At 39.5% G+C, this 16259-nt stretch overlaps 1 protein-coding gene across 1 annotated transcript; it reads right to left on the minus strand.

The window, feature by feature from the left end:
* LOC139728344 (uncharacterized) lies at positions 1-8655 on the minus strand. Its single transcript, XM_071639288.1, has 3 exons — positions 8157-8655; positions 5068-5195; positions 1-231 (listed from the first exon to the last, which is right to left on the minus strand). Exons 1-3 carry the CDS (start codon positions 8653-8655, stop codon positions 1-3), a joined length of 858 nt encoding a protein of 285 aa, XP_071495389.1.
* Between the last annotated feature and the right edge of the window lie 7604 nt (positions 8656-16259).

Consider the following 16259-nt stretch of genomic DNA (forward strand, 5'->3'; position numbering starts at 1 on the left):
CTAAGAACTTCTCTCTCTCGCAAACCCACTAACGTGCGCTCTCTGTGAGACGGAAATTTTGTTTCCATACCGCTCTATAGCAACTCTCCACAACGCCTTGCCCTTGATGGTCTCGATGGCGGAAGTCACGTTACGGATTTGGAGGTGGAGGTAGACCACTTCCGGGTCGCACATCACTGTCTGGTCAAAACCAAACGTTTCGTTAGTTCTTGATAATCCAACTTCTTCTTCCTGTTGAGGAGAAAGTAGAATTAAGAATGTCCTTCCTACCAAGTATAAAAGTTTAAAGGGGCTTCGAAATGTTGACAAACAGCGGTTTGTTATATGGGTGGGGAGAAGAGAGGCCTACCGAAACGTCATTATTCAACTTTCATAGCTACTGGACCTGATTTCTTCGTCTTTTGTGTTTTATTATGTTTTGTTTTTGTCTGTTTGCTTTTTTGCCTCCTGACTGACGAGAGAACCCTTCAGGGTGGCACACTTCAAGTTCACTGTGAACTGTTCTATCCACAGAGAAATTTCTGTTACACATTTATTTTCAATTCTACGAACGAGATTCGGACACATTGGAAATTTGTTGTGTCAATCTTTAATACAAAAAAGACGGGGTCATGTGATGACTCTGCCCCAGCCGTCATAGGTCACACACGAGTGCTCCAAAATGGCTCGTCCCAAAAAAATTGATTTCCTCTGCATGCGAAGGCGCTGATCCCTCCCGTGATGTAAGGGCAAAAAGTGGTGGACATTATTTTTAGAGTTTTCCACCACACCTTACTTGATCCCAATTATGCTTGCGAGCACGCCATATGCAGATGTGGATGTCGTTTAATGATCTACCGCCACACGACCAGCAGAAAATCAAGACTAAAGTTAAACTTCAAGAAAAAAATAACGAGAGAAAGAAAAAGTGCGTGCGTGTGTGTGTGTGTGTTGCGCTGCTTGTTGGGCGTCCACTCTCTCGTATATCAGTACACACGACAGCTGCTCGCTTTCCTATCAAACCCATCAACCATGTCAACCTTATCGTCCTTTTTGTCTCTCGTTCTGCTAATTGTTCGAACATGATTTCAAATAACAATTTCACTTCCTACGGCAATCGAGAGGAAGAGAATGGTGATCACACACAAGATTGGAAAATTCTGAGTATCCCTTTTCTGAATGCGTCATTCAGGATTCTCCACATTCCTGTTGTTATTCATCTCAGCAATGAATTGCATGCATGATTTGACTACTTTCGTGATTTGACAACTTTCCTACTAGTTTAAATGATTAACAATTGTGTAGTGCTTTATTCGTTATTTCTCTCGTCGCAATTTGTTTCATTTGAGGGAATTTTGGCGAACATGCCAGTAAGAAAGCTTGTCAACTCAATCCGTTTCTTCCCATCTCTTGGCGCAAGAATTCACGTTTGATTCTAGTGCGTGAAGAGAAAACAGCAGCATCAACTTTAGGAAGAAGTGATGCGACTGCCAATACACGAATACACAGAGGGATCAAAGTAACCAATATTACCATCTTTTTTAAAGCGTATCTATAAGCGTTTTGATATCTAGGCCTACAAATCAACAGAACAGTTACATACCCTTCACCAATATATTCACGCCTTCTTTAATTCCTCGCAATTTCCACACCTGTGGTACACATCATCACACAGGCTGTGTCTAAAGATTGATCAAACTCAGACCCCCACTTGCCAAAGAAAATTATTGAATTTTCGTCCACTTCCTATTAGTCAATATGGAAATCGGAGTTTCATTTCTGGGTTTGTTTGTTTTTTTTACATCAAAGAACTTTGTCAACACTCAAAACTGTCATGCCTCATTTCCATTTCTTACGGGAACCTGATGATCTTAAATGGCCTCCATCCCACCATTGCTCCACCCCACCAATGCGTCTTTACGACTAAGCGTTAGTATATATATGACGTTGGACAATATACCATTATTTAAAGGGGATGGCTAGTAACTGATCAGTGGGAATCAGCGGGAATGCTGGAAGATGATTGTTCCAATCCTTGTGGGATTCATTTAAGAGTACATTATATATCTATTGTTGTGTGAAAATTGTTTGCTTCAGAATGGTCTCATATTCAAGTAATGTGCAGTTTAATGTTTCCAGGTAAGCGTCCCTGGTCAGTGACGGGGCATTAATCTGCACATTACTTGAATATGAGACCGTTCTGAAGCAAATAATTTTCACACAACAGTAGATATATAATGTACTCTTACATGAATCCCATAAGGATTGGAAAAATCATCCCTCAGCATTCCCACTGATTCCCACTGATCGGTTACTAGCCATCCCCTTTAAACGTATACTCGTTTGTTGTTCTCACAACATTCCTTCCCAAAAATAACATTGCATAGAAACATCAAGGTGATAAGAATACAAATTCAAAGTCTCTGCGTCGTGAAAAACTGTAAAACGTAAAATAAAAAGAAGAGGAAGAAAAAGAGGGAAACGTACTGTTTTAGAGCCCTCAGCGTTTGTTGCCAGTCCAAAGAAAGTGTTTGGTGCTAAATAGCAAGTGCAAAATACCCCATACCAACCAGACAGGTAACAAATAGTATCATCAACTGATGAAATGACGGTTTCAAGAAATATAAACATCATTGTCATTCATACCAACTGATCGTGAAGCATTACGGTAGTCATTTTTTGGCTGTGTATACAATAGCAGCTCAAGGCGCCTTCAAGACGCCGTACGTAATTGCGCCTATCAGTTTAATGATATATATGCACAAATATCTAACCCAACGTGTTGTCGTGTATCACCTTGATAGCTTGATGTTAATGTTTCTGTCTGATTGAGTGATGTACCATTCCTACCACCTTTTTTTATAATATGTCTATTTATCATAATTATGTGAAAGGGTGTTTCTTTCCAGACAAGTCAGAAAGAGGGCAATACAAAAATATGCAAAAATGAATTAGCTGAGAAGGAGCACTTCTACAGCCGCAACAGGTCTTGACATGATTGGCAAATATGAGACAGCCGTCACTCAAATACATGTTTGGCCTGGATGGAACACGGCAACGAAGTTTCTCGTTCACTAGTTTTTTTCATTACTCACGATCTACGGGAGTTCCATGTCCTTGGTACCCTCGCGTCCCCGCCCTGTTTGATGTGCCGAAATGGTTGTCAATTCAATCACGCCACCTACGCTAGAGCAATCCCAGTCACACTTAATCTCATTAATTAGGCTATTATGAGTAATTCAAACAACTACACCGTCCAAAACAATGGCTACATCCGATCGCTACACACTCGACACGCTCTCCGTCAGCTAACGTGTACTGCAATACACGCATGAGGCATATTGAAGGTAAAAATAGGTTCCCAAATATTCTGATTGACAAAAAGATGGAAAGACAGGGGAAAGTATGAGTAGATAAACATACTAAAGTAAACAGTGTTAGAGAGAAATATAAATAAAAAATGATAGATAAATAAGAAAAAAGATGCAGGTTAGAAGATAAATATTAAGTCATTAGTAGTTAATAATTCGTAGAAAGATAAATACATGAGAAGATAGCTCTATAGACAGATAAATGGAAATGTAGTTAGATGATTTATACAAAACTATGAATATATAGATGAATACATGGCTAGATAGGTAGACAGAAATAGATAGATGAAAATATAGATAAGTAAACAGTAATAAATAGATACATACCGATATACTGTATAGGCCTACATGTATGAATTAACAAATAAACAGATATGTAGAGCTACATGCATATGTAGGCCTATGTATGTATATTATGTATGTATGTATAGATAGATAGATAGATAGATGGATAGATAGATAGATAGATGGATAGATAGATTGATTGATTGATGGACTGGACAACAGGCAGATACAAAGCATATTTGCAGATATTTCCTGGCGCATCGATGACTATACATTGTTTTGTAGCTCTCTGAGTTAGACTTACAACCTAACAAACATTTTCTGTACAAATCAGCCAACCTTTAGGACCAAAATAGAACCAATTATACCCATCATAACACAGCTCATACTAATCAGGAATCTCTATATCTAAATGCTGACGAGCTTCAGACGACAATGTATTGAAAGTAAAGGGCAAATAATCTCACAAACATAATTACGCCACTACGGTGTCCGATAAAATTTAGGGGGTATCTCCTCTCATTTCGCCATACTATCTCTTTTGGTTTTTCTTGTTGCTATTGCTAATGTTGTTGTTGTTGTGCTTTATGTCATGACAAGTCCGATAGGACAAGTACGAAAGAACTCTAGCGGGCTGATGTCAAAATTATCACGCCATTCGAACGAGGAGACCTAGCACAGACCAGGGAGGTGAGACCCTCCCTGCACAGACTACGCTTTGAGCATATTAGTACGATGTTATGGAGTACAACTGTTGACATTTATCATGAAAGCGAAGATATTAAACAAAGTGCAGGAGTATAGGATACGTCAGAGCTTAGAAATTTTTCGTCAGCTGTATTCACACACACATACACTTGTAATCATGAGGAAGACAATTAACACCTGCATGAAAGTATTGATACCGGAGACGAAAATAAAAGGAAGTAGTCATGGTAATGGCTCCATGGTCGACGGTCCTTACTCTTACCAGGGAGGTGTCTCTCTCACACCTCCCTGCTCTTACGTTCTTCAACAACATTTTGAATTTGTGTTTTTTGTCAGTATACTACTCAGTATTTCTGGCTGCATGTCTCTCCTCTTCCAGCTCCCGCCGCGCGCCGCCCTTTTCTTACATCTACTTCTCCAGCATCCCTTCAATTTTACGCAATGTTCGGGTATTGCCAATGCTGGACATGTTGCATAGTACACTAATGCAAGAAATTTGTAACTCCAAGGAGGTACTAGTGAACACTACCTCCTTGGTCACACATCACTTTCGCGCGCATTGGAAGCTCAGACGATCGATTGATAAGAGGCATGCAGAAGTTTCGTGCCGAACAGAACGGGATGTGGAACGCCTTAAAACACTGGCGGAGTAAAGTTACCACTGATTCCTCCTATTCATCTCAAGTTTTTTTTTTTCTACTTTAACCATATATGAAAAGCTTACCATTGCCGCATTTTCCAGGCGATGACGCCGGAGTATGAAGGTGAGTGCAGCGATGCGCCATTGTAACAGTAGGACTGCGTTCCTAGTGAGAGCCTTGCTTAGTAATGTTGGTGTCGGTGCCAAATTGTCTAACAATGAGTTGGAACACGATCATTCCACGTTTCTTTTTCCCCTTTGACGGACGTGACAGCTTATATGCCAATAAAAATCCGGTGGTCAGAGAGAGCGCAGCGTGTCAGGCTTTGAAGCAAATTACAGGTTTATGATCAGGGGTGTATTTGGAGAGGATAAGTTATGTTCGTATATGTCCCCTCCCTTTTAAACGTTCGTAAATCGCTAGTCTAGGACTCAGTCCATGTGCTCCGGCGGTCACGCTGCTCGTGCTTTCGTGAGAGAACAGTCGACCAGGTCCATCTGCGTCTTCTCTGATGACCATGATGTTGACGAGGGATAAAGCCCGGAGAAGATTCTTCCTCCATTAACATCCATTCCCCCAAATCGCAATTGCAAAACCCAAATCCATGAATAAACAAGTAAAAAGATCAGTGTACCTGCTGCTTTACCTCTGTGTGTCTGTCTCTTCTGGTCGTCTATGTTGCCATCTTATCCTACTTAACATTGAGCTAATGAATAATCATGACACTCCGCACTTAATTCGAGACACATGAGATCTATACCAATGTTTTGCTAACGCTACACACGCACGCGATATCAACCATTCGAGCTCCCTGAAAAGGCCTCAGTAAAACTCAGAATGCACTGTGAATAACCGATTGGCCCCAAAAGTGCGAAATTTGGGTTTAAAACTTCTGTTTATAGAAGACTAAACAATTCTTGAGCCGCGGGTGGTATCCGCTTTGCCGCGTTATGTAAGCGGATAATCATTTTTCAAGCCGCACTCCTTATAAAAACGGTGCCACCTCACCTCGCATCGGCACACATACTTTTGTATTTGATGTATTCAAGGACAGTGATGCAGCAATTGAGTACCCTTTGTTAAAGACGGAATTACATTTTCCTTTCTTTTTAGTTTTTTTTTTTTTACATTCTCCGAAAATAGAGAACGTAAACTGTACAAAGCGGCTGACTTTATTTCGAATTAACGGTTTACCACTAGAATGGTGTTAGCAGCTCTATGAGAAGTAATCGCCTACTTTGGCTTCGAACGACACCTCATGTAGCAAACTTATGCGATTTTTTTTTTTGTACTTTCTGTAAGAAAATTCCCTACAGTACAGGTAGTCGATTAATTTCCGTGTGCCTTCCATGCCAATATCAGCGTTTAGAAAAAGGACGTCATAAGAATTATCATGCGGTACTCAGCAGTGGTCCTGCTTGAATATCTCTTTCTTAAAATTAGGGTTTTTTCTTTCTTTCTTTGAAGTCTTATGATGTCCCTTCTTTCATCTGATCACGGTAGCAGAATTCCATTTCTCGCGGAGAAGTGTTCATCAGAAGCCAGAAAGTAATGATACGGTGTGTATCGCTTTAAGTCGTTATTTTGAGTTAATTTATGGAACGTGCGTCCGCTATAACTCCTTGATGATTGGGTCAAACGGGCACCGTTTATGGTGGGGGTGGGGCTCTGAGAAAATGTTGCGTGTAGAATTGTAAGATGTTGGGTATAATTCCTTGAAATGAAATAAAACGCGGCAAAACTACAGTGCCGCAGTGACTGGCATTTAAAGCCAAATTACGGCCGAACTACAATGTACTAACCAGTGGTTTTGACGACATATCACTGGGGCGGATCCAGGAATTCCGTAAAGAGGGGATGCCTTTACAAAATTAAAGGGGCACACCCACTCCTTCCCCCCCCCCATTTTTTCTTTTTATTTCTTTTGTTTTAACAAAAAATAAAGGGGGTGCACCCGATGCGTCCCCCCCCCCCCATCCGCCACTGTATAAAGACAGAAATCTGTGGTGTTACGTCATCATAAAAATGCTCAGATTGCCTGCAACTTTAATAACATGAAGAGACAATGCAAACCGTCGCGTTCCTCCGAACTCATTTGAAACTAGAATCAGTTATTGTTCTCCGCTTGTGACGGTGTGCACTGTACCGATGACGACAATGCAACAAGCAACAGCATAATTTTGAAGTAATTGAATTGTTGGCTGCCATACCATGGGGAATTATCTTTAGGAGATCTCTAGAACTTCATCCATCTTTCTGTGCTTGCGTTGCTAAAATTATGATAAAATATATTGCAAAACCTGGAGAAATTACAGCTTCATATTGAAAGAACAGTGGTTTAACACACAACACTGCCCTCACACAGGAGTTTCAAGTATCAGCTCTATTGAATGTTCTAAAACTTCGGACCATTAGAGAGCTTTTTTGGCGACTTTGCAACAACGATCATTGAATGGGATGAGGTGACATAGACCAGACAAGGAGCTACTACAAAAATAGGTAAAACTGCACGTATACTTCATGCACGTTCGTGTCCAGTGCGAACGACCTTCTCGTCTCGAAGCACTGAGCACGAAGTCTTGATTTCACAGCCTATTGTACGCCCTCTCTCGTTGGCTATCATACTTTTTCTGCAGGCGTTTCGGTATTGTCAAGATGCGCGTCAGTTGAGATTGAATAGGGCTATAACGATGCCACTTGACCAGGTATGTAGCGGTACTACAGTCTGAATGAGCCCTACATTAAACATTCTTATACTATGTTCTCATAGGTCTCGTTAGGTCTGCGTAGATAGCATGCTCCTTGTGCAGGCTCATTGTTCTTAATTCAGGGAACACGTCACTAACTAATTTTGGAATTAAGTTAAACAAAAATTGAACACGAATGATTTATTTTCGTGTTAGGATTTTGCAAACGAAAATATCTCATTGCAACGCGCAATGCCGACATATTAGTTTTGCAATACAATATTTAGCAGTTATCTGATAGTTGTTGTTTTTTTAAATTAAAGGACAGGTAAAAATTAGCACGTTGTCCATCCGTCCGGTCAAGATCAATACCTCGGCACAAGGCTCTAATTCAAGAGAGTTTTACTGCAGCCCCCCCCCCCCCCCCCCCCCCCGACACACACACATACTTCTAGTCCGGCAAGACCTTGATAAAGTTCCCTTACCTTTTCCATCGTCGACATTATCGTCAAGAATCACGTTGTCGGGATCATCTCTCATTCCGCCTGGAGATGGCGCTGTTTCATCGCACCCGAGTGATCCCATGGCCGTCCGTGGAGCAGGCGATCCGAGGCCATCCATGTCCGATGTCATCGAACGGTCCGTCGGGTTGTGCAAGCCAGCAACCAGCTGTCCACCCATGCCCAAGCTGGGTGGAGGATGCCCAGCTCCACCTCCACTGCCGCCACTGGCCGATCGCGGGATGCCGCTGGCCGCCGATTCTGGCAACATCATGTCGCCGCTGGCGCTCTCGGGCGACATCGGTTGGCGATGTGACGACGGATGGTGAGCCATGTCGTCATGGCTGGCGAGTGGATCGGACGACGTGGTCGACGGCGGCGTGAGTTTCGATCCAAGCACTCCGAGTCCGAGGCCGAACGGGAGAGTGTTGTCGCTGATTCTTGGAACGGCGGCATGATCGGAGCCGAAAGGATGATGGTACATGTTGCGCTATCTGCGATGATAAGAGAAAAATTATAAAGAGCAAAATGAAATGAGACAATAGATGTCAAAGATTGCAGAGCAGTCTTTTTCTATAAGCCTAAGAACTGCTCAACAATATCAAAATACATCTGAAAAAAGATGCCAACGAATGTGCACCAATTTCTTGGAAAATGATATTACAAAATCAAATCAATATGAAAACGTCTCACAGACGATACTCACCTAGGACTTCGATGCGTTTATGCCTTCATGCTATGCTGTGACTTTGATAATAATTATGTTGACCACACCAAATAAATCATAATTTATTTATAGTTTCAAAGCAGCTCAACCTTCACTTAGTTTGAAGAATTATGACAAACATACGGGTGTAGAAGAAAGCGGATATCAGTGGAATTCATTCGACGGTATTGGCTGGCTTTCATGTATTTCATATACGGAAGTACATACATCTTTTCCTGTGTTTCATATCACATCTGGTACATATGCAAATGTTTCGTCGAGCCAAGGGAGGCGCGCCAGTGTAACTCTTGTGTCTACTATGAGGTTTCTCCATTATCTCTTTATGTAAACGTGGAAATATTCAGCTGTTTAAGTTGTTTAAGTGATATGATTGTTGAAGATAAATAGTGTATGGCAAAAAATCTGTGTATGATTTAGCTGGAAACTTTGATTTGATACAACGAACGCTGAAAATGTAGACAATTCGTATGATTTCTTTTGCTACAATTACTAGTATTGTATAGAAATGATTTTATGCTTTGATTGTTTGTTTGCTTTGCAAATTATTGGAAACCTGGAAACATTAAAATAATTACCTATCTAATTTGGGTACATAATTACAACCAATGTGATAATTTTTGGCAACATAAAAAGCAGAAATTTCCAAAACTGCTACGCTTTTGCTTGATTTTAATCAAGAGTTCAGTTGTAACGGTATTTGATGTTGTTATTTACATTAATGCCAACTGATAATTCCGTGTAATTCTAAAAAGGGCTAAAATTCCATACTTAGTACCCTAAACACACCGAAACATTGGTAGGATTCAATAGGATTCTGTCTGTCTAATCCTCTATCCAATTCCTGCACAATGTTTATCCGTCCGTTATCATAAACTTATTTTGTTTCCAATTCAAGATGTACATCATACAAATTTAGAATTATTGTTTGAGTTTTAAGGGATATGACCTTTTTAGAGGTGGGTGAGGCAGAATATCGTAATTGCTATGTGTCAGAAGAAGAGAATTAAAAGAAAAGAAGAGAAAAAGGCATTATAGTATTACGTACCAAGCTTCAGATCGAGTTTCAAATGTTACGTTCTCTGTTAAAACCAGTCTTTGCAGACCTTTAATTGCATTAGAATACATAACAATAAGTCACAAGGCCGCCATTGCTAACATTCAGTATCTTAAAAATTCTTATCCACCACCATTGTGGTGTGTGTAGAAGTATCATAGAAGTATGATATTTGAATTGAATGAATCTGATTATTTAATTTAATATAGTTTGACAGGGGTAACCTAGCAAATGGTCCCAGATATATTTTCTCGTTGGACTTTACTACTGAAAAGAAAAAAAAAACCACTTTGATATTTTTGAAGTGCAAATCAATATTACTTATTACTTATTAATTAGGGTCTTCAAAATGTAAGGTGATTTTAAGCAAGCATTTTTTTCCATGAGTGTTCCAACACTCATATCAAACTCATATTCTTTTTGTTAAATTGGTTATGAGTGTATATAAAAAGGTTCATGACTAATACCATCAAAACTGTCAAAACCGCTAGGACGACAACGATACTGGCAAATTGTTAATATTATCATCGCGGTTGGAAGCTATTGGCATTAATTACCTTCAACACGCCATACCTGAATGTCATGTGTAGGAGGAAGAGGGAGAAAGAGAATGAGAGACGGGGGGGGGGGGGGAGGTACGGGAGACACCATTATAGCACTGGTGCATTATTTTTCTTTTAATATTCATCTTCTATCTTCCTCTCCTTTTCCACAAAATGGGCGTTGAGGGGGACAGAAATAGGAGTGGGAGCACATGACCCGACCAGCCACGCCCATTCTAGGCGGTGACCCCCAGCCCGTGCTGTCTATCAAACTCCATCGGAAGATGCAAGTGTTTTTACCCTTCTCTCCCATTAGGGGGAGTTTTTACCCCCCCCCCCCCCCCCCATATTACAAACTCTAAGAATAATGCATTGTTATCGTACGTCAGTCCGGTTTTTGCTATTATCGTCTTGATTTTTTTGCCCAAATAAGGTCCTGTGTAGCCAGGAAGGAGGAGAAATCTTTTAAACCATACCCAGGATCCTTGTTTACGGCTGATATTGATATGTACCTATTGTCATCGTTTCCAGTGCTATAATGGTTACATACATTATATGTATATTGATAATGTGTGTGTTCAGTCGTGTGTATGTCTGTATTTTTATACCAATTTTTATCAATTAGATTATCGATCTGGCTTGTCACAATAATGTGCCCCATTATGGTGACACTCAACTCCATCCACACATTTACCATAAGACATAAAGAAAAATCAACGAAAAGACAGAAGTTTTATTGAGAAAACAGAGTTAAGACTACAGACCATGAAAATTGCATAATGCTCAAGATTTATGTAAATTCAAGAAACAATGATATCGTCACCACTGCGTCTATGCAAATTAGTAAGATAATGCTGTAATCACATCATAAGTCTTCCAACGACCGATGCATAAGACAGTTATTTGTGACGTCATCTTTTCATCGCATTTACAAACTTTTGTTTGCTACTTAAAGTGCTGTTTCTGAAACTAAAATTTCTCAATTTTCTAGTCTTAAGTGCAATCAAAATCTTAACTTTTACTTCGCTGCCTGGTGATCTTATTTTTTTTCACAGTATTCAGCAATAACAACCCATACTAATCGGTTCGTCCTCTTTTTCTTTTCTGTTCTCCGGCTATCTATCCATCCAACTATCTTTTTTTATTCGTATTCTGAAATCAAAGTTTACAAAACAATAACATGCACAATCGAAACATCACTCATGGTTCATGTTGACTGGCGTAAAGTCAAACAGACAAAGCAATGAAAGTGACTTGGATAGTGAAAAATATGAAAAGAAGAAGTTATTGGCTGTTTGCCTCTGCAGGTCTGATTATAATTTTGCCAGATATTACCTTCTCGTGCGGACAAGGGACTATGTGATTCCATAACTTTTTTTTTTCTTTTTTGTTGTTGATATTACTGGTGACTTTTTGCGCAACGGTATCTTAAAGTCTACTTGAGCACGGATTAGTTTCACTGCCAGATGCTCCTCCCCCCTTTTTTTAAAGCATGCTTTAAGAGTCACCTTGGGCAGCCATGAGGGTGTACTGCTAATTGGGCTGATATTCTCACACCAGTAATAACATAATTAGTGAGAGTATCTGTATCACACCTTGTCCTTCTCACGTTATGCAAGAGTTCTTCCAACCAAGAGTTGTGGGTTTGTTTTACTCCTTGTTTTTTTCTCTCTCTCATAGCATACGTAGAGATAGCATATGAGGGGACTGCATTCTACAAGCTCTGCTTTTAAGCAGTCCCCTCCATTTCCAGCAATATTGTTTATGCATGTACCACAGTGACGTAACAGTTATTTGTATCTCCGTTGATAATTTACCTGTATCTCTTTTACAATGTTATTCTGTTCATCGCATTGTGGTACTGATTTCCTTACATCTGTGTATACGAGTGTTTCATTGTATTTCTAATTATTTGTTTGTTGGCAATGACATAAATCAACTTGAAACTTGAGAGATAGCATTAATGACTGAAACTCCCAGGTCAATAAACTCATATCAGCTATGAATTATAGCATGACTTCATCAAAGATTACAGTGTGGCTTCATCCTCTGTTGCCATCTCATTTCAAGCACGGTGCAATGTGCTTGCATTCTGGGGAAAATCAAATACAAATAATCAACAAAACAAAACAAAAAAACTTTCGAGCCAAAGGCCATGGGAAAAGCAATGCCTTTAGACTCCTTTCTAAATTTAAAAAAAAAATGCAGCGCATGACCGTCTCTCTGATTATTTCATTCCCACAATGATTTAATTTGATTTGATCTGATTTGACTTGATTTGATTTATTCACAATTTGAATATATTATGCATTATACACACATATATAAATAGCTTGTACAAGGAACATATATGTGCCATAATTATACATTTTGTGTGGTTCGTCATTTCAAGCTATTACAAGCTTGACTTTGACGTCCAGTAAATAAAACCTACTCAAGTACAGAAACATAAAAAAGCATTTAGTATGTATGTATGATTGTATGATGGATTGCTGGCCTAGTTAACAGCATTTAATTGTCAACAATGTCAAAGCAAAGGTTGAATTCTTTAAGTCTTTTCCAATGAGGAAGCTGACGGCTAATTTGAACTTTCTACAAAAGCATGCGTGAATGAAGCGGATAACACATGAATAATGATTCAAGAAGGTAAAAAAAAGTAACATCTTTGTAGTCCTGGAAAAATCAAAAGTGGTCTAGATTGCGCGCGGTGTCCTTTCCACTACGCCATCAAAACCGCAACTCGGGCCGCCACAACTTTAGGGGCTATAATCATCAGCAAATACCTATATCCGGTGCAGCGAAAAGGGGCGTTGGGATACAGGGTACACGTGGGACAGGGATTAGTTGATTAAAACATGTTTGGACGAGACAATGTACCGCCTCAACGACTCTGTGGGGGAGGATGCGAGGTCGTGATTCTAGGAAATGAATTTTAATTGGCTAAACTTTGATATCATAAAGGAAATGTAAGCAAGGCGCAAGAAGCGTGTTATTCGTTGATTATTTATATACCACTTGTATTTGTCTATGTGAATATTATATTATATCATATTGTTATATTGTATTATATTATATTATATTATATTATATTATATTATATTATATTATACTATGCTATATTATATTATATTATATTATATTATATTATATCATACTATACATATTTTAATATGTAAAGATCACTCTTACCACACTCTTACCTAATCAAAGTATGTTATCATTTTTACATATATCATATATTTGAGCATTATTATACATTGCAGAGAGGCTGTTTTCCTGGTCAAGCAAATTGCTTAAGTTATCGATAACGGTCTCTTCCAGCAGTCCTGTTAAAATACCTCAGATACGATAGATATAATGTATGTACCCTATAAGGTACATAAATTTCGATGAAATGTATGTATGTTTATCATGCACGTATTTATATCGGTTTCTCTTGAGTACTCTTGCTTATATTTGTTTGACAATTCTTGATTTTCTTATGAAATCACAAGCTCAATGGGAGAAATAAAACAAACTAAGCGAAACATCAAAATACGCTTATTTCTAATATGTAAGCGTTCCTGTCCAAAAAAAAAAAAACTGTTGGCTGATTTTGCTTTAATATTGAGAACAGTTTTACATGATTAGAGGCTAATTGGTGCACGTTATGGATGTTTCATTGCAAGAGTTAACTCTGCTCTTGTTGATTTGAGATATGTGTGATTAAAGCCGCTAAAAACAATGAAATTTATCAGAAAATATTGGATATTTTTAATCATAACTTCAAAGATATTCCTTGTTATTTAAAAAGTGAGGTATCATTGGAAAGGTTTAATCTTAGTCTTTCTGATGATGTTTAACAAAATGACGCTAACCCATTGTGCGATCGACTCTTCATATATATATATATATATATATATATATATATATATATATATATATATTACATCAAACTGTTTAACCGTCTACAGGAGTGTTTATCGTTTGGTAGTTGGTATTTTTTCAACAATTTAGTCATTACGCGCTAATCTATTGCACCTGCATGAAGGGAAACAAAACTCTATCCCACGCTTCTAAAAGGCACTCTTCACGGAATTCATATCACCATGGTGATACCAGAGAAGTCAATGCAAATTTCACGCTCAAAAGGGTACAGAGAGCTGAAAATTTCCAAACTGACTTCCGAACAACTTTCCGAAGGAATCCAATGTTTGCAAACTTTCTGTTACTTTTATCTCGAAACTGGTTCAACTTTTTTTTGATATAAAAGTACTAGAAATTTAAAACACAGTTTGCACAAAGCATAGCACTGTAGAAACTTTACAAACAATTCGATTGTATCGGTAATGAGCATACGCGCTAGATAAACATATTACGATAATTCATGTGTAGCTCGTAATATAGATTGACATAGGAATGAACCTTGGCACTCACACATGTTCATTCAATTTGAGATTTTCTAGAATTGAATGAACAACTTGTGGGCTCCGTAAGACAGTGTAAGATGTTGGGAGCAGAAGAAGTTTTCAACAATTAAGTAGGTGATCTCACCTTACCAAGCTCTCGTCTGAGTTACCAAACTACCTTTGCCATGAAAGCATAAATGGATCAATGTGATCCACGGATTATTGTCAAAGGAGAGAGTGAGAAAAAAAAGACGCTTGAACTAAAGAGATTAACTTTAATTAGATAAATTAGTATGACTTACCGAGTGCGAGCCGGGTTAGGACGATGAGTTGCGCGCGCCTCGTCTTGCCCCGAAGTTACGGCTGAGATGTCTAGCTGGCACCGCTACTGGATGGATCAAGCCGAGAGCCCCAAGTATGATTACAGTGTTGACGCGAATGACGTGCAAATTTTCCCGTCAAAGAGGAGTGAAGTGATGAATGTTTGACGAATGTTTTTAATATCTCACTCGTGGTAAATTTCCTCCGCGATACGTTGCATAGCTTTCCCACGAAAAAAAAAATTCCCAGGCAAGAGAAAGAAACAGAAAAAGGTTATCTGAATCTTGCAGGCAGGAAATCAGAGATTCCAACGGTTTTAACTCGAAAGTCGATGACTGGTAGGCCTTCTGCGCATGTGCTGTGGAGGACAGTTACCGTTAAAGCAAGGTTTGTTAATTCCGAAGACTGAAGAGCGAATGATGTTGCGAATGAGTCGACTAGAGAGATAATGACCCCGCCACTGGCTTGTTGTAACGGTACAAGCAATTACGGTGAGAGAAGGGGGAAGTTGCAAACTTCGGTGGTGGTGAAAAGCCTCGTACGTCGATTCGCGAAGTGTCGTTGCAAGACCGGGACCTATTAAACTATCACTCAAACTCCTATTATTCATCGGTTGCCAAGCCCCGGCGTGCTGCTAGTGATTCAACACCGCATCACTACAGCGGTGTGGACTACACCCTTTGCTCTGCACCGCGTTACGCATGCCAGTGCCCTTCCAACGTTATTAATTACCCCTCCCCCCCCCCCCCCCCCCCCCCCCCCCCTCCTCCGACGAGTTCGGTCTAGGGTTTCTATAGGGCTTTTTACACTTGTGTTTCTTAACCCCGGACTTTCTCTGACCCAGGACTATCGTTAGTCCCGTACCAATTTTTTCAGCTTTTTACACTCGCCAATTAGTCCCGTACTATCTCTTGTCCGGGGCTAAGGAGAAAACTGACCTTTTTACACTCGTATTTCTTAGCCCCGGACTTTCCAAACCACATGAATATTCATAATTACGCTGTGTACTGTACACGTACACGCACGCACCGGCAGCACTTGATTACCTCGTTTCTG

Source organism: Diadema antillarum, unplaced genomic scaffold (genome assembly GCF_040938485.1).
Source record: "Diadema antillarum isolate AM-2024a unplaced genomic scaffold, OU_Dant_1.0 seq00000173_RagTag, whole genome shotgun sequence".
Classification (NCBI taxonomy): domain Eukaryota; kingdom Metazoa; phylum Echinodermata; class Echinoidea; order Diadematoida; family Diadematidae; genus Diadema; species Diadema antillarum.